At 38.4% G+C, this 27,413-nt stretch overlaps 4 protein-coding genes across 4 annotated transcripts in view; 2 read left to right on the top strand and 2 right to left on the bottom strand.

Moving 5' to 3' along the window:
* Nucleotides 1-23,154, top strand: part of CCDC38 (coiled-coil domain containing 38) — a 55,775-nt gene extending 32,621 nt beyond the window's left edge. The window contains exons 9-16 of the mRNA XM_017516143.1: nucleotides 378-476; nucleotides 2,494-2,542; nucleotides 7,977-8,046; nucleotides 9,614-9,765; nucleotides 11,349-11,484; nucleotides 17,763-17,968; nucleotides 20,653-20,746; nucleotides 23,013-23,154. Coding sequence (XP_017371632.1) covers nucleotides 378-476; nucleotides 2,494-2,542; nucleotides 7,977-8,046; nucleotides 9,614-9,765; nucleotides 11,349-11,484; nucleotides 17,763-17,968; nucleotides 20,653-20,746; nucleotides 23,013-23,126 — 920 coding nt within the window. The 3' untranslated portion in view covers nucleotides 23,127-23,154. The remainder of the gene's footprint in view (nucleotides 1-377; nucleotides 477-2,493; nucleotides 2,543-7,976; nucleotides 8,047-9,613; nucleotides 9,766-11,348; nucleotides 11,485-17,762; nucleotides 17,969-20,652; nucleotides 20,747-23,012) is intronic.
* Nucleotides 3,715-4,195, bottom strand: OOSP4B (oocyte secreted protein family member 4B; the record flags this gene model as incomplete). Its single annotated transcript, XM_037734410.1, is given in 3 exon segments — nucleotides 3,715-3,953; nucleotides 3,956-4,015; nucleotides 4,018-4,195. Coding segments are annotated over 3 exon segments (477 nt in total), but the record flags the coding sequence as incomplete, so codon positions are not given.
* Nucleotides 16,239-16,753, top strand: LOC108294315 (small nuclear ribonucleoprotein G-like). Its single transcript, XM_037733888.1, has one exon. The coding sequence runs from the start codon at nucleotides 16,254-16,256 to the stop codon at nucleotides 16,482-16,484; it is 231 nt and encodes a 76-aa protein (XP_037589816.1). The 5' UTR covers nucleotides 16,239-16,253; the 3' UTR covers nucleotides 16,485-16,753.
* A 1,025-nt stretch (nucleotides 23,155-24,179) lies between the features above and the next one.
* The window catches only part of SNRPF (small nuclear ribonucleoprotein polypeptide F), a 9,000-nt gene continuing 5,766 nt past the window's right edge, over nucleotides 24,180-27,413 (bottom strand). The window contains exons 4-5 of the mRNA XM_017516162.2: nucleotides 24,954-25,018; nucleotides 24,180-24,347 (exon numbers count right to left, since the gene is read on the bottom strand). Of these exons, the coding sequence (XP_017371651.2) occupies nucleotides 24,281-24,347; nucleotides 24,954-25,018 (132 nt within the window). The 3' untranslated portion in view covers nucleotides 24,180-24,280. The remainder of the gene's footprint in view (nucleotides 24,348-24,953; nucleotides 25,019-27,413) is intronic.

Below are 27,413 nucleotides of genomic sequence, written 5' to 3'. Positions count from 1 at the left end.
AAAAAAAAAAAAAAAAAAGGATTCAGTTCTTCTGAATTCATCTTCTAAATAGAGAATGTTCAGAAACTAATTAAGTCTGTCAGTCCAGAGGCTTGAATAGCTAACATTTGGGATTTTAGGAGTTAGGACAGATGGATGTTGAAAATGGACACCTCCCAGCACCCCACCGGTCAGTTCCCACCCATTCTCCTGTCCCAGGGACCAGTCCTTACCATCTGCATATTGCGTTTGCTGGTTGACAATGTCTCCACCTTATATTTCTGTCCCTGGAAGTTTTGACAGTAACTCTATCTTCACCCCGAGACAAAGCTCTCTTTTTCAGAAGTGTTTTCCCCCCATCTTTCTCTTTTTCTCTCCTTTTCATTTTCCATTTTTAGAATTATCATTACATTCAAGTAAAAAGGAAGGCATCCTTGAGGAATCTGGGGGGACAGCCGTCCTTTCAGAAGGCGCTTCTCAGGTTGGAGACGGCCAAGGTAAAAGGAGATTTGGGACTCACGAAAGTAAAACCTGAGAATGTGTCCATCTCAAAGTGGAGATAGAGGCCTACAGCCAACCTGGAAAACAGAGGGCTGTGTCCACCCCACCCTCAATCTTAGCAGCCAGGGATTCTGGTTCTCTCTCTCATGTCATCACAAAACGCCAAGAGGTGTGCGAATGGATAGAATAGACAGATCAGAGGAAGAAGTCCTCTGAGCCACTGGCTGACCAGCACATGTCCTGAAGTCCCTCTGAGCTGGGCCCCTCGTTTGTCTGGTACAGTACTGCCTTCTGCTGCTGTTGGCAGGCCCACTCCCAGGGCTTAGAAAACCTGGCCATTTGCAACCAGGTGACTGGCTTTGGCCAGTGACTCAGAGATTAACCCTTGGGAAAAGGACTAATTTAGAGCCGAGGTAGCTCTAACCTACCCATCATCAACTCCGAGAAGTCCTTCACTATCACCATCCCTTCCAAGTGAAATGACCCTCTTCCTCCCACTCTGCATCACAAATTCAGACCAGAGATTTGGCCCACTGAGCTGTGCTATCTGGCCCCAGTGTTTTAGTGTAGTTTGGCTTGGTGGCCAATGTTTAAAAATCAGCACATGTAGGCCAGGCATGGTGGCTCACACATGCAATCCCAGCACTCTGGGAGGCTGAGGCAGGTGGAACACTTCGGCGCAGGAGTTCAAGACCAGCCTGGGCAGCATGGTGAAACCCCATCTCTGCCAAAAATACAAAAATTAGCTGGATGTGGTGGTGCATGCCTGTAGTCCCAGCTGCTCAGGAGGCTGAGGTAGGAGAATCACTTGAGCCCAGTAAATCGAGGCTGCAATGAGCAGTGATCATGCCACTGCACTCCAGCCTGGGAGACAGAGTGAGACCCTGTCTCAAAATAATAATAATAAATTTAAAAAAAACAGATGTCATTTAAAAAAAATCTGTATTTCTGTATTCTCTTGAAAACCACAAGATCTGACGTCTGGGGTCAAGCTGGGAATTTTCCCGTGGGAGGGGTCTGATCTCTCCAGTTGCTGAGTCCTTACTGGGTCCACTCCACTCCTTTACCTGCCCTGCCCTGTATCCATTTGGGTTTTCAGCCCCCAATACAGGCTGGCTCCTGGGGACTCCTTTGCTCCTTTATCCCGCTAACAACCTTGGGATGTATGTAGTGGTGGGATAAAGGTTAGGAATACAAGTTGCCTGTCCAGAAATGACCCTGGTATGAGCCTGATGCCTTATGCATCCCTCTGGCCCGCTGATTAGAAAAGTAAATTCTTTTGGATTGTGAGGCCACTTTGGACCCCAGTTATTTAAGACATATTACTTTGCCTGTTGGAAGATCTGGAGTCGGGTGTGGAGGCAGGGGTGGGGTACAGGGAGTGGGAGGTGCTGTCAGTGTTCCCTTGTCTTTGAAATCTTGAATATAGAAGTTTCTCAGTTTAAATAATCCCTCTTAACCATACTTTTTAGTGGTACGTGTTAGGGCACCAGCTTAAAAGCCGAGACAATAATTTAAAATGGTGATGGGGCCCATCTGATAGGTTCTTCATCCATCTTTTCCCCTTCTTTCCTTTATTCACCATGAATTTATTGGAGACATAAATGTTTCAGGCACTCTTCAAGACCCTGTGTACACAAAGACAAATAGCGCATAGTTCTGTACCCCAGAACTAGACACTACAATGGGGTGAGTGACATACAGTAATAGACAGTGAGGATTCTGGAGGGAAAAGCCAAAACTGTGATCTCTGCCTGAGGCATGTAAAACAGTGTGTGCCTTTCAGTTTATTCTTATGCTTGCAACTCCGTTTCAGCAGAATAAGTGGCCTCCATTTTCTATGCAATTATCATTCCAATAATAAATTTTTTTAAAAAAAAGAAATAACAGGCATGTCTGTGCAGAAAAATGAATAACTTGCACCAAGTGCAAGGGCTTATTTTTAATTCCATGTTATTTCTTTTCACTCCACCATCACCAACGGCATGGACTTGACCTGGACACTCTGAACAGCAGAGCCAAGCAGAAGCCTTACTCGTACCCCAGAGAAAAAGAAATCAAAGTATAGTATATCCTTGACTAACTCCCTTGGAAACTGGGAATGGTTTTCAGCAAATAACTTTTAGCCTTTCCTCAACCTATGTGTCATGTACCCATAACTGTTGTAAGAGATATCGGAGGTAGTGGTGCCGTTTCTGTGCACTCCTGAGATCTCACAGGCCTCTCTCTATTCCTTAGTAAGAACTCACAGCTATTATTTGCAGAAACTGTCTGCCCCCTGTGTTTCGGGGCTTTGCTCCTCAGAATCCACTGCCCTATATTTCATTAAGCTATTCTGCTAGCCTGTGTTTGCAATTTCACCATGTGATTCAAAATTGCTGCAATTGGATCATAAAGTATTTTTTGTTTTTTCCCCTCTCATTTAATTGTTCACTCATTTGTACTCATTATTTCAGAAGTCACTCATTCTCAACTCTTTCTACCCCAAGAGAGCTTCTGTAAGAAAATATGTTGATGGCTGAGAGGAGCGCACCAGCCCAGAGGAAGGGATTTGGGCCAGCAGCACCGTATCATGACAATCACTGAGGGAAACAGAAACATTTTGCTATGAATTCTAGGCACCCTCTGAATTCTAGACATCACGTCTGTGGCATTTGGCAATCACTGTTTTTTTTGTAATTAAATGTTCATTTTGAGATTGTTTTTTATAGTTTTACATGTAAGTTTGAGATCCATTTTCCATTTTGAGTTAATGTTGCGTAAGCTGTGAGGTTTAGATTGTGGCGGTGGTGGTTTTTTGCCTGTGTTTATCAATTGGTCCTGCACCATTTTGTTGAAGTGGCTTCTTTCTTTGAATCGCTTTTTCACCTTTGTCAAAAATGACTTAGGCATATTTGTTGGGGCCTATTTCTGGATTCTATATTCTGTTCCATTGATCTGTGTGGCTGTCCTGCCACATGATCTTGACTACTGTGGCTATTAGTCTTTTTTTTTTTTTTTTTTGTATAGGCAAGCTTTATTATATATGACCTTGATTTCACATACAAAGTTAGACTGGCAATTACACTTAAAATTAACGCATTAAAAAGTGTAAATATCACAGTTTAGATATGTTATCCAAAACTCCAAAAGTAGTGAAACTGGTAACATACTGCTACTTACCTTTGGACAGACACAACAATAGTATTAATGGAACTGGTTCCCAGACACGTATGTACCACTTGCTCCCATGCCTTAGGGAAGAGAGGATGTTATGACACAGGCATTATTGATGCAATCATTTATGGATAACTGCTCCTTATTAACACTGCTAAAATTAGGTTCACATGTTTTATTTTGTGTGGGAGCCGATGACTCTTGTTCTTCTGTGTTTTGAGTGATATCTTTCAAGGTATCAAATCTATTCATTCCAAAATGCATCACAGATGGGAATTTAAGCCTCTTTACAAAGCAAACCACTGGAAATTTATAGTAGTAAGCAGCATTGGTCTGTAACTGATCTCTGATAATACAGCAACATCATTTCTTTGGAACTAATTTTCTTGATCCCACAAGAAGTGACAGGATAGGAAAACTCATAGTTAAATGGCAACAGTCTTGTTACAGGACAGTTAACTCCCAGGTGTATGTCGCCAATTCTAATTTCGGTGTTGTTATCAAAGGGGCTTATTTTCATTCTAGCTAACAGCCAATCATCAGAACACGTTGAAGCTAATGCAAGTCAGACAGTGACCTTGGCCACAGTAGTCAACTCAATCATTGCTACAGTCCAAACATTGTCTTCTTTATCCCCTGAAGATTTGTGTCGAGTCCAGAAGAATTCCAAAACAATAGAGAAAATAGGAAGGGCCTGCCTAAGAGCACAGAGGTCTTCATTGCTCCAGACTCCAAGACACAACACAGGGAACAGGAAATGGCCTGTAGCTATTAGTCTTAAAGTCAGGGAGGCTGGTTCTTCTTATGTAATTACTCTTTTTCAAAACTGTGTTGGCTATTCCAGCTCCTTTTTCTTTTCATATAAATTTAAAAATTTAAAAATAATCTTCTTTATATCTACAAAAAAAATCTTTCTGGAATTATGATAAGAATTGTGTTAAGCTTTGTTATGGGTTGAATTTTGTCCCCCACAAAGATATGTTGAATTCCTAACCCATGGTACTATGAACATGACCTTATTTGGAAAAAAAGAGCTTTGCAGGTGTAATCAAGTTAAGATGAGGTCATTAGGGTAGACCTTTAATTCAGTATGACTGATGTCCTTACAAGGAGAGAGGAGACACAGAAACACAGGGAGAATGCCATGTGATGACAGAGACAGAGATTGAAGTGATGCGGCTGCAAGCCAAGGACTGCTGACAACACGAGCAGCTAACAGAAAGGCATTCATAGATTCTTCCCTGCACCCCTCAGAGAGAACATGGCCTGCTGACACCCTGATTTTTGACTTCTAGCCTCCAGAACTGTAAGAGAATAAGCTGCTGTTGCTTTAAGCTGCTGTTTGTTACATCAGCCCTAGGAAACTAACACAAACCTGTATATCAGTTTGGGGAGAACTGATATCTTTACTATGTTACATTTTCCATTCCATAAACACAGTCTGCTTCTCCATTTGTTTAGATCTTCTTCGATTTCTTCAGCAGTCTATAGTTTTCAGCTTACAAATCCTATACACATTTTGTTAGATTTTTACCAAAATATTTTTGTCTTTTCTTTTTGAGCAGTTATAAATGGTATTGTACTTTTTATTTTGGTGTCCTTGCAGTTATTGCTAATATATAGAAATACAATTGATTGTATTTTTATATCTTATATACATTGACCATACTGAACTCACTTATTAGTTCAAGAGTTTTGTTTTGTTTTTAAAGATTCCTTTGAATTTTCTATGTAGACCATTATGTCATTTGCACATATGGATGGCTTTATTTCTTCCTTTCTGATCTATATGCCTTTTATCTCTTTTTCCTGCCTTATTGCAATGGGTGGAATTTTCAATGTTGAATAAGAGTGGAGGAGGGAGCAGATGTCTTTGCCTTGTTCCCGGTCTTGAAAGGATTCAGGTTTTCACCATTAAGTACAATGTTAGCTGTAGGATTTCTGTAGATGTAGACACTCTATCAAGTTAAGAAAGTTATTCTCTGTTCCAGTTTGCCTGAGAGTTTTTATCAAATGAGTGTTGAATCTTGCCAAATGCCTTTTCTGCATCTAGATGCACACAGTAACATACAGAGACCACATTCGTTCCCTCAGAAAGCTCACCCTTCTCCTAGTCTCATCCATTCATTCGACAAATATTTATTGAGTGCCCTAAAAGTAAATAAAAGACAATCTCTGCCCTCAAGGGGCTTACCATTTAGGAAGACAGACAAGTTGATTGCAATACAATGTGATAATGTCATTAGAAGGATAAGCCCAGAGTGCCACAGACATGCAAAGGCAGGACTCTTAACCCAGAGGAAAGGTGAGGGGACGGGAGGGCAGGGGCAGAATCAGTGAATGTGCTCCAGAGCAGGTGGCCTCTAAGCTGAGTCTATAAGAGGAGGAGGAGTTAGTGAAGACAAGATCTGGAAGAGGAAGTGCTTTCTGGTACAGAGATGACAGAGCATGACTCTGTTCAAAATGGTTGGTTTATCATTCTGTGTAAAAGTGGGAGAGGCTCAAGGAGTACATGGGCACTGCACCATGAGCAGGGAGGTGGTGATGCTATCTAAGCAGCCTGTGCTTTGTCCCAAGGGCCCTGGGGAGACACTGAATGTTTTAAGCAAGAGTGTGACAGAGACCCAATCCTATTTGCACTTTAGAAAGATGGATGTGGCAGTATTTTAGAGAATGAAATGGTGGAGGACAAAACTAGAGGCACAGGGGCCAGTTAAGAGCCTATTGTCACAATTCGGGTGAGAGAGAGATTGGACTGCCTAAACCAGATAAAGGCATCGGGAATGAAGAAGGAAAGGCTGTGAGAGACAGCAGGGAAGTGGCATCGACAGGACTTTGAAAGGCTTATGTAAAGACTGAGGGTCGTGTTGGGAGAACAGAGTGGTTACGGATAATTCCCAGATTTCTAGTGTAGCAACTGGGTGCATGGTCTTGCCATCCAATAATATTGGGAACTCAGTAAGAGGAGCAGGCCTGCATGAGGAAGTGTGATCTTGTATGTTTGTTTTAGCTCCCTATGGGACAGCCATGTGGGTTATTGATGTCCACTTGGAGGTTGGACATTAAAATCTAGAGCTCAAGAAAAAGAGAGTCATTAGTGTATTAGCAGTGGTTGAATCCATGAGAGGGATGAGGTCTCCCTAGAAGAATAGGTAGGAGAAGGGAAGAAGGCTGAGGAGTAGCAGATATTTATGTAGAGGAGGAGCCCAAAAAGACCACAAAAGTATCAGAGAGGTGGGAAGACAGGGACTAGAAAGTGATGTTGCTGAACCCAAGAGCTGAGAAGGGTGGACTGTAATGTCAAATGCTTTCTCAGGGTATGTTTCCCTAAGATTCATCTATGTCCATGGCCCTTTCTGTTTTCCAGCATCTTCTTTCCAATTGCTCAAAAGGCAGCTCCAGGTGTGTATTTTGTCCCCTCAAGCTCAACATGAATAAAGCATATATTAATCTTTTTCTTATCCCCATCTATAAGCCATTTTCCTTCCTGTGAGTGCTAACTCCATTTTTCCAGGCTCCAGACCACAAATGTTGGAGTCATCTTTGTCTCTTCTCTTATGGCCCCAGGAGCCTTTTCTATTTTTGGTTCCCATGATTTCATTCTTCCGTATATCTCTAAATTCTCCTCCCTCCCCACAGACTTACTCATCATTGCCATAATCACTGCCCTCTATCTAAAAGTGTAATGACCTAGATCACACCAACAGCCATCTTACTCTCCCTTTCCCTGCTTCTTTGATATTCCAATCAGTTTCCATTTATCTTTCTTAAAGAATGTTTCCAGAGCCACTTTCCAAGCCACATGATTATGCTTTAAGGAGGTACCTCATTGTCCATCACCCCAACCAACATTTTGTCGGCCTGACTGGAAGATATTTTGATAAGTAAATCTGCTTTTAGAGAGAAGGATTACCTTATTTGGGGATAGCCAGAAGACTGTGATACAGCTTTCACTTTGAGCAGTACAGCACGTTTAGATTATCAAGAAGAATGCATTAACAGGAACAAATGGATGAGGCAATGTAGGCTGTCACGTGTTTATTTAAAAATAAAGTTACCTTACTTTATAGATGCACCTCAAATAACTGGTACCATATGGTATGGCTCTCCCATGTAGTCTCATTGTATGTGTATGTCAGCTTTGTGTGGGATTGAATCCAATTTTCTTTTGTATAATCATGGGATCCACTGATTTCTGCAATCAGCAGTTCCCTAAAAGGCTAAACCTACTATTGAAAATAATTATGTTACAGTCAGGTTCCAAAGACAATTTAGAAAGGAATGCAAATCTGTTGACAGAAAATGGCTCACAAATCAGACATTTTCTTTTTCTTTTACAGACTTGCTGAAAGTTTCAGTTCAGAAGACAGTTTAGAATTCCTTTTAGATGATGAAATGGACTTTGATTTGGTAACCAGATTATATTTCTTGATTTAAATATTGTGTTTGGTAAAAAGTATTGATGATCATTTATTCTTTTGAAATGAAAATATTTTATTCAAAATATGGCACAAACCTTCCAGAAAGAAGTATAATTTTGATACTATTCTCCAATTGGATATATAATCTATCTTTGTCATCAGATATTTTATTACAAATAAATATTAGATGGTAATAATTTAAGATATACATATATATGTGTGTGTATATATATATATATAAACACACACAATCTTCCTGTAAAAATAGCCACTTTCTGATTGCATTTTATTGGGACTTGAGCTGTGTTGGGTAGCTGGATCATAAAATGAATATGCCTGCAACAAAACAGACCTTTATTGCTGCAAGATTGACTCTGAGCTAACTCCACCCTAAATGCAACCACAGAAACTCAAAAGGGACAACAAATACCATCCATTGTTGTATATCACACACCTTACCCATCTTTTTAAAAAAATTGTGGCAAAGAAACATATAAAAATTTACCATCTTAGCCATTTTAAGCATGCAGTACAGTAGTGTCAACTATAAGCAACAGATCTCCAGAATGTTCTGATTTTGCAAAGCAGAAACTATACTCATTAAACAACTCCTCTTTTCCCCTTCCCATAGCCCCTGCTAAATGCCATTCTACATTCTAACAGTTTTACTATTTTAGATACCTCATAGAAGTGGAATCACTCAGTATTTGTCTTTTTGTGACTGGCTTATTTCACTTAGCATACGGTACCCAAAGTTCATCCATTTTATAGCATATCACAGGATCTCTTTCCTTTTTAAGCCTAAATAATATTCCACTGTACGTGTATACTCCACTGACTTTATCCATTCACCCACTGGTGGACATTCAGGTTGCTTCCATGTCTTGGCTATTGTGAATAATGAGGAACATGGATGTGTAAATGCCCAAGTCATTTTAAAAAAAATGTTTAAGGTAATACACTCTTTATCTTAAAAGTTTAGGAAATATAAATTCAAATGACGTTCACTCAGCCTCCTGTTCTCTTTCTCCTATTCCTTCTCCCTTTCCCTGGCACTTTCTGCCTCTTCTGCTCTCTTCCTTTTTTCTTTTCCTCACCCTCTTCCTTTTTTCTTCCCTTTCCTTCTCTAATACCTACAACTCCCCACAACACTTCGAATGTGCTCATCCTGAGAGCCAGCTCTCACTTGGAAATAGGCGAGTTTCCCATATAATTCCCTGTGTCCCCCTCTTCCTCAGAACCATTGTTGGAAACAGATGCTTGATGCTGCAAAAAGTCAGTACTGAGACAAAGGATCTCTTAGCAAGGCAATCTTTACTTCCTGCAGAAAGGGTACTCTTGCCAGCAGTCTTGCCACAAGAGAGTAAACTTTCTGCAAGAAGTAAAGGCTGCCTTGCTAAGAGATCCTTTGTCTCAATGCTAATGTTTCTTTACAGCACCAAGCATCTGTTTCCATCAGCCATCTTCCTTTACGCCACTGTATTTTCTGGATAAGTCACTTGTGCATAGGCAGCATAGTTTTAAGTGGATTATATTCTTTATTATTGGTTAATTAGGAGCCAGTGCTTTATTTCAAAGAACCAGAGGAGTTACTTCAAGTCCTCAGAGAGCTGGAAGAGCAGAATCTTACTTTGTTTCAATATTCCCAAGATGTAGATGAAAATCTTGAAGAGGTAAACAAAAGAGAAAAAATTATACAGGACAAAACGTAAGTCATTCTAAACAAGTAGATTTATTTCATTAAGTAATTTCTAACCAGAGCCTGGGTCCAACTCATTCACGTGTAATTCTTCCTTGTGGTCTCCGTGAGCATAGGCTGGGGTTTTAAGGTAGATGTCATATTTACACAGAACAGACTAGCTTTAATTTTGTCCCTACTGCCTTTCAATTGTCGACATATTTTCCTAGCTAGTAATAATAAAAGACACTTTGAAAAGAGACTAAAAAGAATTAAAATGGTACCTCTTGCCTTAACTTTTGTCCAGTATAGTTTTTACCCTACCACTTGGCTAGCTGTCGTTTCCTTTACTAAATCGTGCTGTGGATGATAATGCTAATAAATGTATTTTCCTTTCTTTCTTTCTTTTTTTTTTTTTTTGAGATGGAGTCTCACCCTGTTGCCCAGGCTGGAGTGCAATGGCATGATCTCAGCTTACTGCAACCTCTGCCTCCTGGGTTCAAGCTATTCTCCTGCCTCAGCCTCCTGAGTAGCTGGGATTACAGGCATGCACCACCATACCTGGTTAATTTTTTGTATCTTTAGCAGAGATGGGGTTTCCCCATGTTGGCCAGGCCAGTCTCGAACTCCTGACCTTGTGATCCATCTACCTCGGCCTCCCAAAGTGCTGGGATTACAGGCATGAGCTACCGCGCCCAGCCCAATAAATGTATTTTGTTGGCTGTGACTCTCAGAAAAATAATTTTTGAGATTAAATATTATATCATTTTACAAAGTTCCTATCAATATCTTAGGGTGATTATAGAAAGGATTTCTGTCAGGGGAAAGCAGCTGGATTTGATGCCTCACAAATTTCCTTCCTCATCAAAAAACATACAATATTATAAACTTGAAAAAGAGTTGAATTACAGAGAATAGATCTTTATATCGACTACTTACAAAAACGTGTAGAACATTTTTCAGAACAGTTTTCTGGGCCAGAAGATGGCAATGTTTTTAAACAACAAGTCAAACTACATTTAACTTCAAAACACACAGAAGGTAGGGACCTAAAAATCCTTATCACACAGCTACCCATTACCATTTCTGAGACTTTTTAATCCTTGTATCTTTTCCAGTCCTCGCAGTGTATGGTAGCCCTCCACCCATCCCCACAATAAGATTTTCTGGAACAAGGTGGGTGCAGGTGGGCAGGAAAGGGGGATCTATAGAATCTACTTCCAGAAGATCTTATCCGAATCTCTAGGTGAGGGAGTCAGGAGTCTATATTTTCCCTCCTGGCTCCCCAGATATTCTGATTATCAGACATGTTTGAGAATGCTGGGTTCCTGATGCCTCAGCTCTGCTGCTATTTGGGGGAACTCAAAGGGAACCACAAAAATAGAAGAGAAAATGCCTTCTGATGGAAGTGAAAAAGCAGCATTTGTGCTGGATTTTTCTCATTTTAACTTGAAAAATTGCATGTACTTTGGCAATGTCTTCAAATACAGACTTGTATGTGGCTCACTAGATGGATGTTGACACATGAACTAGAAAGTGTTGAAGCCCCTGACTGATGGCTATTTCACTAACCCCAAATTTCAGATGAAGGTCTCTTTCTTCTTTTGCAATAGAAATAGCAACATAGAGTTTCTTTTGGAGCAAGGGAAAATGCTTAAAGCTAACTGTGTGAGAGAAGAGGAGAAAGCAGCAGAATTGCAATTAAGGTCCAGGCTCTTCAGCTTTGGAGAATTTAATTCAGACGCTCAGGTAAATCACTCTTTGCTTATGGTGATTTCATTTTGGCTCATGATAACAATTTTTATTCCCTGTGTCCTAAGTATATGTAGGAGAGTTAAAGCAAATCCCAAGTCCTAGGTTGATGACAGAAGTGGAAAGCCAGCTTGGAGTTTATCTTGCCAGTATGTAATAGCCAATTTATATAGGCAGAAAACATTCAAATTGGCTGCTCTCTTAAAATGCTGCTCTATTGCAATTCACGATATTGACCATAGTTTCCCCTGTAAATACATTTATTTTAGTCAGAGCCTAGACATACATAGTTCAGTGCATGTTATCATTTTGGTGGTAATTCATGGAGCGAGTAATTAACACAGGAAGCAGTGAATCAACACAATTAAAAGTGACTCAACACTGACTAGAAAAGTTGCCCAACACTGAGCCTGTGATAGATTTCTGCCTCTTCAGGCCTGCATAGACTCAAATAGCTGTGACATCTGCTAGTACAGTTACTTATTGAGAAGTTCATCTCTCAGCTAGATAATAACCCCTCGAAGGCAAGGATTGTCTTATTCTCCTTAGTTCAGTTAAGGGTCTCCTTAAAGCTGGTGTGCAATAAATGTTTGTTGAATAAATGATTAGGTTAGCTTTTAGACCCACAACCAGCTCCATCTAATATTGTTTATCTTGTAAAAACCTCAAATGAAATACAAATTCAAAGTTATTATATAAGGCTAATATTGTTCCAGGACCAAACTGAGGGTCGGGCTGCTATTTCTCATGCCCCAATAACAAGATGCAGATGAACTGGGGAGGAAGACAGTTTTTATTTCTGTAACTGGTTACAGGGAGAAGGCCTGGAAATTATTGCCAGACCAATTCAAAATTACAAAGTTTTCCAGAGCTTATATACCTTCTGAGCTATATGTCTATGTATAAGTGTGCATTCATCCAAAGACTTAAGCGATTAACTTCTCATCTATAACTATGGTCTGAGTCCTGAAGACATTCCTCTGGAGCCTTGGTAAATTTACTTAATCTAAATGGGTCCAGCTGCTGGGGTGATTACCCTTATCTTGTCTCCTGATAAATCAGGGAGGTTTAGGTAGTTTCTTCAGACCCCCCAGTAAACCTGTTTGTGGAAGCCTGGGAAGTTTCCTCGCCCCCAATAAAACTTGTTTAATCCTAAATGGGTCCTGTTAAGAATTCCTCTATTATTTTGTCATGTTTTAAGGCCCAGGAAAGAACTAGGCAAAACTCTTGGTGGGCTTTTGTTACATTCTAGCCTTTGTATAAGGGCACTGGCTTTTAATATTTAACTTAACCACTCATCAGTACTGAAACAGTTGTGATGGAGGCCTTCGTTAGTGAGACCTGGCCTGCCACACCACATTTATGGATATGAACTTGATTTTCAAACAGAGGTAGAGGTGGGCAAACTGCATCCAAGAAGGCTGTCCTACCCTACCCACAGGTGAGCAGGGTTACAAAAAGCACAAGCTGTCTATGGCTCCTCCACACACACACATTTCCTGAGTTAGTAGGGGATGGGGTTGTGCATTGCTGGAGCAAGAAGTGTGATGACAGCCACCTTTCAATTCAGTGCTGTTTTATTCTAACCGTATTTTCAAAACTGTGGTGCAATATACATAACCAAATTTACCACTTAGCTATTTTAAGCATGTGATTCAATAGCATTAAGTACATTCTCAATGTTGTGAACCATCACCACTCTTTCCAGAACTTTTTCGTCATTTTTTCAACATAAAAATCTAACATCTTAACCATTTTTAAACGTTTGGGTCAGTAATGTTAAGTACATTCACATTGTTTTGCAGTCTCCAGAACTCATCTTGCAAAGCTGAAATTCTGTACCCACTAAAAAATCTCTTCCCTCCTCCCTCCCTCCCCCAGCCCTTGGCAACCACCGTTTTGACTTTCTGTCTCTCTAAATTGGACTATTCTAGGTAATTCACAAAAGAAGAATCATACAATATTGATCCTTTTGTGTCTGGCTTATTTCATTTAGCATAATGTTTTCAAAATTCATCCATGTTGCAGCCTGTATCAGGATTGCATTATTTTTACAGCCATTGTATGTTTATACCATATACTGTTTATCTGTTCATCTGGAGTGGTTTCCACACTTCAACCGTTTTAAATAATGCTGAGGCCAACTGACATGCAAATTGTCTGATAAATATCTGTGATATCTCCCCTCCTCCCTGCCCCACCCCAACTAAGCCCCTTCCATCCAAGTTTGGGGCAATGATTAAAATTAAAAGTGGCATTTTGGATACTCCTTTTAACTGAGGCAACCAGATACCTAAAGAAAGAAAGTAGAATTGATGTAATTACTTTGTTAAGGGCTATCCATGAAATTTCCATCACAAGTGTAAATTTGGCATTCATGTATTATTGCACACTCTGGGGAAATGGGACTAACAATCCATAGTGTCTTCTAGAGACATGAAATGTAGGGTTGGGAAGGGGAGGTGAAGCAGTAAAATGGGGAGGGAAGCGTATTAGGATTTTCTGCTTCTCTACCTCCCTCTTTTCAGAACTCAGAATATACAAAACAGAATCCTTTATGAGTAAACTTAGCTGTACCTCATTTTTTAAAAGTTTCTTTTCCAGGTTTATTGAGGTATAATTGATTTATGTGATTGCGATATTCATAAATTATGTTACTCTGGAGCTATGAGTATGAAATGAATTTCATTCTTTCAAAACTTCCACACTCTTAATGATACTTAATCCCCTAAAAATTTTGTCCTTGATCCAATATTTTACTTTTAAAATAAAATTTTAAGTTCAAGTATAAGGTAATGTTGAAAAGTGCACAAATCACAAGTGTATCTCTCAAAGAATTTCCTCAACCACATCTGTGTGCCACCCCCCAGATCAGGGAATAGACCATTATCAGCCCCTACAAACCTCCCTCGTACTTGCTTCCAGTCTTTACCAGCCCTCTTTCCCACTGTCCTGATGTCTCATGCCATCAATCAGCTTTCCTGTTTTTGAACTTTATTGGAATGGAATCATATAACATGTCTGGCTTCTTTCTCTCAACATTATGTTTGTGAGATTCATCCAAGTTGTTTAGTGTAGCAGTTGTTCATTTAGTTGTTCATTGAACATGAAATGGAACAGAAACTGCTCCATTGTTCAATTTGAGGAATATGTTTACCTCTGGTTTTATTTTTATTTTTTGCACAAGGAGCTGACACTTGCAATGGAGAGAACTGTGTACAGTCAGCACACAGCAGAATGTGACATGGATTAGGACAGCAACCTTGAGTTTGAAAGGACTCAATGACATCTAGATATCTGTCCCCCTTCCCCTCTCCAGTTTTGATATGATTCCTCCTAAAACACTGCTCTGGTCATATCACTTCCCATTTACTGTTGAAAGGCACCTGAAGTTCTCCGATACCAGTCTTCCAGAATTCCTGTCCATTCACCTGGGCAGACTCCCGTGGCAGCTCCTCCTCTGAAGTACTGTGGGTTGGGCCTGTCATCAGAGGCAGTTCCAGGGATGGGGCTGAAACATCCCTTCTCTGAGTCAGTTGGCCTATGCCTTGTGCTACCTTTTCTTTGCCTTTTTGCTTTGTCAGGCCAGGCTCTCAATCTCTGTTTTAAATGTGAATTACCTTCATTAATCTCATTCCCCTCTCCTATCTCTTGTTCTTACCTTGTTATCTTAAAAAAGTATCTCTTCTCACCATTTTCTCTCCTCTGAAGAGGGAACTTAAGAAAAAAAGGGGAGGGGGCAGAGGTGTAGAAAAGACATCCTAAGCAGCCACTGCCCTGCTCATCCATCTCTAAAGCCATCTAAGTGTTCAAGAGGTCCCCTTCAAAAATTCCCATCAACTAGCAACCATTCTCATCTTAAAGTTATTTTTCCTCAAAACCAGTGGTGAATATATTTTTAAAGTATTTTTCTCTGCTTCATTTAATGACTCTCATTGCAGCAATGTTGTTTTCATATGCAGTTTACTATATTTCAACCCCTGATGGGTTACTTTTATCTCCAAGGGTTTAGAAAAAAACATGTTGTTACATAAATAGAAAACACAGTAAGTGTTATTTTAGAGAGAGGGGAAAAGGGAGCTTTATGGCCAATAGGACTTTTGCCGTTTTCTTTTATATTATTATGTATTTCTCCAAGTTTTCTAAAAGGATCATGTCATTAATGTAAATAGGAAATATAGTAAGTTGTTATCTTACAGGGGAAAAAAGGGAGCTTTATGCTAAAAAGGACCATCAAAAAACTTTTTAAGCTGGGAGGTGGAAGAGAAAAGCTGCTGGAAGTACACTCTTGGTATCAGATCTTGGCTTGTACGGTGATTGTGTTGGTGGCTCTGTAAGGCTTTTGTGATTCCAGGAGGGGCTTCCCATGGCTTCAGGAGCCACATCTGTCTTGAGTGTTATTTGTTGCTGGCTTTATGGTGATTCTCATCTTGAGCGGAAGTGGGAAATGGGGCAGATGCTACCTGAAGAGTGATTCACATTGCTCAGCAGTTTGTTGAGCTCCTCTTAATTGCAAACACCAGGTTCACAGTGGAGAAAGAGGATGACGGATGACAATTTTTTTATGGTCCCGAGACAAGTTACCTGGCACCTCAGGAATCTCCACCAATAGTTAAAACAGTGCAGTGCGGAGGTTCAGGAATTAGCAAGGTTTGGCCTAAGCTTTTGTTTAGACTAGAATACTCCAATGGCTTCCCAACACAAAGAGTGAAAATGATACTCCTGCTTCCATTCCAAGGACTCTGTGTGCCTGCGGAGTAGCCATCATGAGCAAAGCTCACCCTCCCGAGTTGAAAAAGTTCATGGACAAGAAGTTATCATTGAAATTAAATGGTGGCAGACATGCCCAAGGAATATTGCGGGGATTTGATCCCTTTATGAATCTTGTGATAGATGAATGTGTGGAGATGGCGACTAGCGGACAACAGAACAATATTGGAATGGTGGTAATACGAGGAAATAGTATCATCATGTTGGAAGCCTTGGAACAAGTATAAATAATGGCTGTTCAGCGGAGAAACCCATGTCCTCCTCTCTCCATAGGGACTGTTTTACTATGATGTAAAAATTAGGTTATGTACATTTTCATATTAGGCTTTTTGCTAAATAAACTTTTGTAATAGTCAAAAATGTTTTCTCAGATGTTCTGAATATAGAATATTAGCTCTCATTCCGATTTTTTCTGACATGAATTTTCCTGGTTGACACTGATTTAAAAGGGTTTTATGCATTAAAGTGGACGAATCTTGTTAAATTTGAAAAAAAAGAAAATGATACTCCTAAAAAGGCTTTGGGTAGGCCAGCCTGGAAACCTGTTTGCTTGTAACTTTTTTTCCTGAGAGAATGCATTCAGTCATTTATTCAGCAAACATTTATTCAGTGCACAGTTATGTGCAAAGCACTGTTTTAGTTGTAAGTTTAAGCATAAGATGTAGCTCCTGCCCTCCTGGTGTGTAGTCTATAAGGATAAGCAAATAACTATCATAAAGGATGATAACAGTTTCACAATTATAAGAGAGTAATGCATGCAAAAAAGGGAAGGCTGGGTTACATATTGTGCCAAAAGGAAATGCATCCAAGTGGCAAAAAAAAAAAATGATTTAAAATGTTCGTTGCCTCTACTTCAATTCTTAGGGAGTCAGATATACAAAAGCATTCAAGCAAAAAACATTTTTGCTTGAATATAAATATAATGTGCCCATTATAAATACTTTTTATATCTAGACTTCAATATATTTTAAGAAAATAATCCCAGGTATTACTATAGTAATGCTCTGACTATAAATTTTGATATAGGTTAAATATCACAGCTACATTTTCTCAATGGTCTGTTTTATTAAAACTTCTCCTTTAAAAAAGTAAACATTTAGGCCGGGCACAGTGGCTCATGCCTGTAATTCCAGCACTTTGGGAGGCTGAGGCAGGCAGATCACCTAGGATCAGTAGTTTGAGACCAGCCTGGCCAACATGGTGAAGGCCGTTTCTACTAAAAATACAAAACTTAGGCAGGTATGGTGGTACATGCCTGTAATCCCAGCTCCTCGGGAGGCTGAGGCACAAGAATTGATTGAACCTGGGAGACGGAGGCTGCAGTGAGATGAGGTTGCACCACTGCATTTCAGCCTGGGTGACAGAGCAAAACTGTCTCAAAATAATAATTTTTTTAAATCTAAATACTTAGTAGCATTTACATGGGTTTCTACTGTAATATAGTAAAACGGTATTTTATATTGAATGAGCAATGTGATGTTGTTTTCTGCTCTTCTCAATCTCAGGAAATACTGATAGACTCACTTAGCAAAAAGATTAGTCAAGTATACAAAGTCTGCATTGGTGATGCTGAGGATGACGCCCTCAACCCAGTTCAAAAGCTAGTAAAAGTAGAGTCTCGCCTGGTGGAACTGTGTGACCTCATCGAATCTATTCCCAAAGAAAATGTGGAGGCAATTGAGAGGATGAAACAGAAAGAACGGCGGCAAAAGTACAGTCAATAAGGATAGCGAATGGCGTAATGAGTAGCTGGTTTTGCTCAGATTACACAAACACATTAGCAAGTCTCTTGAGTAATGCTATTATAGGACACAGTGGAATGCCATTTAGGGACACAGTGAGGACGAATGATATCCAGCCCTGGCCTCCTCATAGAGCTATTATTTAGTGTGGGAGACACATGCATCAAATATTTTTAGGAAACAAATGTGTCATTACCAATGGCAATGAGCATTGTGAAGGAAGGAACTGGGTGAAGAGAGTTCACCAGGGGCAACTGACCTAGTTTGGGATGGACAAACCAGCCTGGAAAAGCAAATCTTTTGTAATTATATGAAATTCATGAATAACTAGTTATATGAAAATTTTTGAATAGCTATAATGGGGAAGGAGTATTGCACTGGTGGTAAAGGACCCAAGGCATAGAATTAGGAGCCCTTCATGGGAAAACCACAAGCTGACTAAGCCTACCTGTAGTTCTCCCATGAAGGGCTCCTAATTCCTAATGAAGGAATTGTTTGAAAGTCAGAGCTACACAGTGAGGGTTTTCTGCAGTGTATAACTGCCAACACGTACACAGCATTCACACATTCACACATTTATTCCTCAAGACAACCTCATGAGGATTATCATCCCTGGAGCCCCACACCATCCCCCACCTCATTGCATAGCTTCGTGCCCTTCAAAGGAGATCCATGCATTAAGCGTGTTATGGCCTGACTGGAGTCTTTCAGAATGCACTCATTTACAAATTTCCATACAAGTTAAATAAGAACGTTTAGGTACATAACAGTTGTCCCTAGGTATCTGTAGGGAATTGGCTCCAGGACTTCCCAAGGATACCAAAATCTGCAGATGCTTATGTCTCATATAAGGTGGCATATTTGCATATAACCCATGTACATCCTCCTATATACTTCAAATCATTTCTAGATTACTTATCCCTAATACAATGTGAACACTAGAGTTGTCATACTGTATTTCTCAAAATTGGTATTATTTTTATTGTTGGAGCTTTTCTCTAAATATTTTCAATCTGCAGTTGGTTGAAGGGCCAGATGTGGAATGGTGAATATGGAGGACCTACTGTCCTGGTTTGAGACAATGATTATTGTAAATATAATGTGGCCCCTAGTTTAATGTGGCATGTGGGCAATGTTTACAAGTGGGAAAATGTTCATATAATAGCAAAAAACATGTTGAGAGGCAGACTAGCACTCTGGCTACTAGCTTGGGCATTAGACCATGCTGAGTGAGTTCAATTTAACTATTTATGACTTTGTGATCTTAGGCAACATAAGCACTCTAGTCTGTTTCTTTATCTGTAAAATGGGAGTAATCATGGTACTTACAAGGTACTGAGGATTAAATCAGATGATCCAAGTAAATTACGAGAGCATGCTTACTTAGCACGTAGTAAGCACTCAATATTAGCCACTAGTATTAGATATGTTGTTATTGCCTACTACTTTGTGGATACATGGGGGATACGGTTACCCACAGTAATAACGATGTCCAGACTATAATATGATGGTGATGCTCATGGGATCTTACTGAACATCAAGCAAGCTTTAAAAAAAATTACAAATGAAAGGTTACTCCTTCCCTAAGATGACCTCATATGACTACACTAATAGCATTTGCATGTTTTACAGCAGCAAATATATCTGCATTGAAGTGCAATTATAACTCATTTTTAGCAGTGATACATAAATGTAATTCCAATTACTTATTCTTCTTAAAAATAGTGTTAGCTGATTTTCCCCATGGTTTGGGGCACCTAACATGGCACCTAATTTTGCAATAAAAATGCTCAGTACATGTATTTCCATCCCCTAGTATATAGCCTTACACTTAGAATATCATTAAAAAGGTCCATAAAATAGCTATCACATATTTAGTGCCTATTGCTTACCACCTATACTTGATAAGTTGCACAGATTATCTCATTTAATTTTTCCCTCAAAACAATCCTAAAGAGTATGACAAATAGCATTTCTTGTTTATAATTTGAGGATATTATTCAAAAAGATTAACTGGAAGGCATACTTTTGTGGTAGCTCACTGAGCTATGTATTTATGTACTTTTCTGTGTGTGACACTTCAATTAAAAGGTTTAAAAAGAGGGAAAAGTAGCAGAAAGTTAATACAAGTAGCTACTATACAAGCTATAAAGTGCTGAAATGTTTGGGAGCCAAGGAAGGCAGATTACAAGGTCAAGAGTTCGAGACCAGCCTGGCCAACATGGTGACACCCCGTCTCTACTAAAAATACAAAAATTAGGTGTGATGGCGTGCACCTGTAATCCCAGCTACTTAGGAGGCTGAGGCAGGATAATTGCTTGAACTCGGGAGGTAGAGGTTACAGCGAGCTGAGATTGTGCCACTGCACTCCAGCACAGAGTGAGACTGTCTCGGAAAGAAAAAAAAGTTAGACCAAGATCTGGGTATATTTTATGTCTTCCAAAATGATGAAATTTCTTCCCATTTCCAAATAGTATTTGTTGTCGAGATTTATCTGAATATTCAAAAGCCATTGTTATGAGTAAAGATGAAGTGTCCTTTCCATTTAACTTTAAAGGAGGTCTTCTATTTACATAGATTATCAAATAGTAATGTCCTTTTCTTACTTAATGTAATTTAGAGTTACGAGAATGTTTCACCCTTCTTGTGACAGGTTTCGTGATGAGAAAATGAGAGAAAAACAAAGACACCAAGAAGAAAGGCTAAAAGCTGCTCTGGAAAAAGCAGTAGCACAACCAAAGAAAAAGGTTTGTTTTGCTATTAACAGATCCATCCACATCAATATGTGAGCGCCTCTTTGGTACAAAAATACCTTATTCATCTAACTTATTCAGGTTGAACTTCAGAAAGATAATCTTTCTTGCTCACAGCTTCAATTAGTCTCTCTCTGGTTCCTTGTTACTTTTTAGAATAATTCAAATTAGTGGCCCTACAGTTCTCAGTTAGACCCACTTTTTAGTAAAAGCCTCTTTCCTTTTTTTCATAGCCTTAGGTTCATTAAAATCAGATTTTTTTTTTTAGTGTTTTTTTGGGAATAGATTATAACAGCATATGGTTCAAAGCTCAAAAGATACAAGAGTATTTGGTGAAAAGCCACTCTTCCTCAGTTCCCCTTTCTGGAGGCAACCACTGTTAACAGGTTCATTTACATCCCTCTGGAAATATACATACACAAGTATGTATTTATGTACGTATTCTTTTTCTTACGAATGATCTAGGAACTTGGCTTCTTTCACTCAGCAATGTTTTGGAGACAGTGAACCCAGAGAATCACATGTAACTGTGGGACTGTAAATAATCCCCACATTGTAAAGATGATGAGATTGACAGTTGGGAGTTAAAATGATTTACCCAGAGTAACTTCCGACTTAACAGCAGAATCAGGACCAGAAGCCAAGGTTCTTTATTTTGCAAGACTACCTGCCCAATCAGAAGTTTAGGATTAGGTAGTCACATAAATGTGGTCCATCACTTCTACACAGGGGTAAGGAGCGCCTTTTGTTTCTATATGCCACTCTTTCCCTCCTCTGGGATAGGGTCTGAAATATATTCCAGAAAGACAAAGTTATCTGCAAAGCTATTGTGGACACTGACTCTTACCATAGTAATAGCTAACACATAATGAATGCTTACTGTGTGCCTTACAACCAACTTCTTGAGGTAAGAACTTAAAAAAATTTCTGAAGTATGGAAATGGTTAATAGGTGCCATGCCAAAAAAGTGATTACTTCAAAATATTTTATTGAAATAAATACTTCATCTTAAAAAGTGCATTTATCTAGTTCAGTTCTTTCCATGAAGACTTTCCTCACCTGTCCTCTCCTCCCAAGAATTAACCATTCATCACGCTTCCACATGCACTATTTAGTAAACCCACCAAATTGAAATTATTTTAGACCATGAGTTTTATGACATTTGTATCCCTAATACCTGGCACATCATGGATACTTGATGTATAGTGAATTAACATACTAAAAATATGCGTAAAAACTAAAAAATGGAAAAAACTGGGGAAAACATGGTTATCTGACAAATCAACAACACACAAAAGGCCTCTGATAGAAGCTGACCCAGTTAGGATACTTCATCACTGGTAATTTTCTCAAACAATATTAATAACAAATGTTACCAAAGATCTCTGAGTTAAAAATTCTGATATGCAAAAGCAATTCAGAGATTCTAGTCCCCCAAGGACATTTTTGTTGTTACAGTGATGGAGAAGAGTGCCATTGTTATTTAGCTTCCCTTGGGCCTGCAATGCAGGGGACAATCTCACATGAGAATTGTCCTAAAATGTCAATAGTGCCTTTTGAACATAGTGGCAACGTCCCATCAAATCTCATAGAATTATGGTAGTTTCCCCATTTACACATTTAATTTATACAAATTCAGCTATAAAAGCAAAACAGAAACAAAAAGCAGGGGAGAGAATCCCAAAAGTAAAAGAAAAGTAAGTAGTAATATACTTGAGTATATGCCCCAGAGAGAATGAATAGGTATGAACTAGGGATTTCCCAAAGCCTCTTCTGTTGGTTAACACCTCCAGAAGCCAACCAGTGTTCAAGATGGTACATGGTTTTCTGAACTTTTTATTTAACAAGATTTCTAAATGCTAGTCAGGTGCTCAACAGGAGAAAGCTATCTCTTCCAACCACGGAGGAAAAACTGACTATGGCACTTACTGAGAAATAAAATGGTGGCCTTCAACATGGTGCTTTTCTAAGTTGACCACATTTGAACCATATACTATTTGATGACTTTACCTAAGTTTTCCCACTTCCCAATAAAATCTAACTGCTGTTCCTTTGGCATACTTATTGGTGTCCAATTTGCTATTCAACTTTGCCTAGCACGTTAGACATCTGTTAGGTTATGAGTCCCTTTTAACTGTGATTAGTTAATATTTCAAATGATATTATTCCTTGTAAAAATCAAGTTAATATTGGTATTTCACAAACTTCAAAAGAAAATGGCTATGCTCAAAAATATTATTTTGTTTTTCTTTTGTTTCAGTTGGGAAGACGACTTGTGTATCGTTCAAAACCTCCATCTGGTAACAAACAGCAGCTACCTTTAGTCAATGAGACGAAAACAAAATCACAAGAGGAGGAATATTTTTTTACTTGAATAAAAGTAGTAACATATTTTATTACCAGAATGTCTTAGGTATATTTTGTAAATTTTGGCTTTCACTAATGGCAATATTCTGACCCATGTACCAGGCCTAATCAATTTGAGAAAGATAGGCCCTTATTCTAAGGGCTATAGGATTAGAAATGAGTTATTTTCTTTTGTTGAAGCCTTTAAGTATTCATATCATAAGTATTATTCCATATAGCTAAACATTTTTATCTATACTTTGAGTTGTCCCACTTGGGGATACACATAAAAGATAGTTTAATGATAAAACTGTATGGTAAATGACCACTGAAGTATAATAATGGCCATTCTCTTACAACATGATTATTTAAATGATATATTTTCTCAACCCATCTGTAGGGAAGTTCACAGCATGCTGTTATTACTATGGAATATACAAATATTTTAACAATGTACAACCCTAAAATATCTGAAGGGTTTTGGGGGGGCTTAAAACTTAACCTCGAGGTTATGGTATCAGAACATCTGTGAGCCTGGTTGTTACTTCACATTACATTTTGTTCAGAGAACTTTCTTCTCCTTAGTAAACAAACCATATGCCTTCAGCCTAAATGTCAGTTCCCAATTTCTGTTGTGCCTTGTCTGCACAATCATTTTTAGATGTTTCCATTTTAGCTACAATATGTGCATTTAGCTTATACTGACAGAGAAGTAACATGTAATTTTACTAAGTAAAATAAGATAGTATATTATTAATACCAAAAACATGTTTAATTTTATACATGTTAAAAGTGGCTCAAAAATAACTTTAAAAGAAAAAGTTGCATTTAAAAGGTCTCAGCTAATATATAATTTTACAAGAAAAGGTCTGAAATTCACCTTCATAAAAACATCTAAAGCATATAAATAACTATCCTTTACAGGAAAAAAACAGACTATCAAGCTTACAAAAGAAAAGCAACTTAAATAAAATTCGGTGACTTTTAAAGCATTAGTTTTGTGAGTAATCTTTCTCAATTGGTTCAGCATTTGAGCTTTGCTTGTAAATATCTGAATACAAATAGTTCACAAGTCAAGTTGAAGAACAAACAAATCTTTATTGTCTAGAAATATATATATATAAAAAAAAAAAATCCCGGGGGCTGGGGTCAGGAAAAAAAAAAAACCTCCCACAAAATATGCTATTCTCTCATTTCCCCATCTTCTTCCTCTTCTTCCACACCTCTGATATAAAGGACATTATTACACCTGTAAACAGAAAAAGTCCATTTTGTTGTTCCAACCAGAAACCATGTATGATCTGAATTACTATATTTTTATTATGAAAACACTGATTGCTATATTTTTAATATTCTTGTCTTTAAAAATATATATATTTGTTTTGAAAAAACGTTTTACATAGATATGTTGAAAAGCACATGGCACTGATTTTCCACCATATGGTTGTTATAAAATGACATCTTTATAATTTTCCAAGGGAAATCATTATCAGAATTTGGAGCTTTGAAGCTAGTACAGAAAATGAATATAACAAAAATTCTTACAAACAGCCAGACTCAACTAAAATTCAAAACTAAGTGCCTCCAACAAAGGCCACTGAAAAAGGTTATAGAGCCAGAAAATTTAACATCAACACGAGAAAAATCTTTTGGCCAGTTCTAAAACATTTGAAAACTTACCTATGACAAGTTTAACAATTTCAAAGACTTCTGAAGTCTAACTGTAAAGTATTATAAATTAATACTGATTTTTTTTTAAAATAAGTAACTCCAAAATTGAGGCATTAATATATTTAAAACAGGTATTCCTAATGCTCACCAGTAACTCCTTACATATACCACTGCTGTTTTTTACCTTATTAAAACTTCACCCAGATGTCCAGACAATGCTCCATCTATGTATTCTTCTGTATTTGCAAGCTTTCAATAAAAAAAAAAATGTTAGTATAATCACACAGGAGGAAAATATTACAATACAGCTAATACTGGTGAGAGAACTTATTAACTGAGACCTTTCTATACGAACAACTCAAATGTATCTATAATTAATAAACAGAAGATGAGCTTTCTATTACTACTGTAGGACTTTTGGTTTCATATAAACCTTCAGTAAAATTAACATTCATGGATGTAGAACAAATAGATAATAAAGCTTGTTTCAACATAAGCTTCTGAATATCCCAGGTTATGTAAGTTTCAGATATCAAAACTGTGTGGAAGCAGGCAGTCTCTACTTTATGAATAAATTGTGATTAAAAAGTTTTCTGAAAATTCATTCTAAAGCACCAAATGTTGTTTTCTCAGAGTCAAACATTATAAAGCATACTGAGGTGTCCAAATGGGTGTACAAAAGCTATTGCTAACATGCCAAATACCTTTATATTAGTCAACATCTAAAGCAGGTAATTGAGTAAGAATTTTCTTCTTTTCTTGCCTTTTAAGAAACAGGGTCTCACTCTGTTGCCCAGGCTGGAGTGCAGTAGCACAATCATAGCTGACCAAAACCTCCAACTCCTAGGCTCCTCCCACGTCAACCTCCTGAGTAGCTAGGACCAACAGCATGTGCCCCCGAGCCTGGCTACTTCAAAAACAATTTTGCTATATTGCCGAAGCTGGTCTGGAACTTCTGCCCTCAAGTGATCCTCCTGCCTTGGCCTCCCAAAGTACTGGGATTATAAGTATGAGCCACCACATCTGGCCAATGAATAAGAACCCTTTTTAAATTTTATACTAATAAATAGGGGAAAAGAGGTTCTTAAGAGCAAGTTAAATAGTTAAGTTTGACCTTTACAGTTATTTTGTTGAACTCTATTACTTCTAATTTTATATCAAAATGTTTAGCTTTCCTTCTACACATATAGGTAATAAGCTTTACTTGTAATTAAAAAAAAATCACAATCAATGCCACCTGGGACTCAGAGACGGAACTAAGAGCAGTGAAGGGAGAGGGAGGTTTCCTTCACAAACAAGCATGTGGAAAAGGAAACGAAAAATAGGGCTTAACAATAAGGATTAAATTAGGATGTAACATAAAGCATGAAAAACATGTTAATGAACAGTACTGATGTTACTCCCTCTCTTACAGAAAACAAAAAGTAATCTACATTATCCAGATGATACAGCTTTGTCTGAAATATATGAGGTTGTTGAGACAATTAGTTTGTATGTAACGGCTATAAGAAATAATATTAAGAGCAATTAATTTTCTGTAAAAGGTAACTACAACATTTAACCGGTTTCTAAACAATAATGCTCCAGATACTTTCTATCATGTATTAAATTCAGTCTTCACCATCACTCAACAGGCTCTCTATGTCCACCATTCCAGCCTTTCTATTGTTCTTCCCTTAACTCAATCTGCTCTGGCCTTCTTGCTATGCCTTGAACATACCCAGCACGCTTCTGCCACAGGCCCTTTGTACTTGCTGTTCCCTCAAACTGGGATGCTTTTCCCCAAACACTCACCTGAGTTGTACACTAATTCTGGTATCTTCCAGAATTTGTTTCCTCAGAGAGGTTGTCCTATATAATATTGCACATACTGTCTATCCCCTTTTTCTTCATGGATAGCATCTATCACACCTGTTACCACATTATATTACCACCTCCCACTACTAAAATATAAACTCTGGAGGGCAGGGACGTTGCTTTGTTCAATGCTATATTCATAGTGCCAGTCACATAATGGGAGTCAATAAATATTTGCCAAGTGAACAAATTCAAATGCTGGTATCAATATGGTTGACTACTCAAAGTGGTTGGTTACCCAGGTATTTTCTAACTCTAGCAAGCTCACTAGCAAGCTATACTGATTCTAAAACAAATATTAAGTGGTAATTCTTTTATTATTGAGATGTTAATTTCCATAGCATAAAATCCACTCTTTTAAAGTGTACAATTCAGTGGCTTTTAGTATATTCAAAAAGCTGTGCAACTATCACCACTAATTCCAGAATACTTTCATCACAATTCATTTACGTCCCAGATTTTTCTATGGTCTTGGTAAATGATTCCTGTTTTAGGAAATTTTCCAAACCCAAACTATGCTTTGAGGACCTTAGTGTCCTGTGCTTAGGTGGTAAATGCTTAAGTTAAGGAAAATCATCGCTCTCTGCCTACTTAATGTACTCCTTTCAGCACTCTTCTCTCAAGTATGGAATCCTAGGATTCCTGATTGGATTGACCAACTGTCTTGATAGCCTTTAAAAACCTGGCTGGAACTGTTTACAATAGCAAAGACCTGGAACCAACCCAAATGCCCATCAATGATAGACTGGACAGGGAAAATGTGGCACATATACACCATGGAATACTA

Source organism: Cebus imitator, unplaced genomic scaffold (assembly GCF_001604975.1).
Source record: "Cebus imitator isolate Cc_AM_T3 unplaced genomic scaffold, Cebus_imitator-1.0 Scaffold18, whole genome shotgun sequence".
Taxonomy (NCBI): Eukaryota; Metazoa; Chordata; class Mammalia; order Primates; family Cebidae; genus Cebus; species Cebus imitator.
Note: the sequence above shows the minus strand (reverse complement) of the source record. Positions and strands in the feature narration are given on the sequence as shown.

Bases quoted from the DNA above. Each gene is read 5' to 3' on its own strand.
- LOC108294315 (XM_037733888.1), top strand. From the start codon at position 16,254: ATGAGCAAAGCTCACCCTCCCGAGTTGAAAAAGTTCATGGACAAGAAG.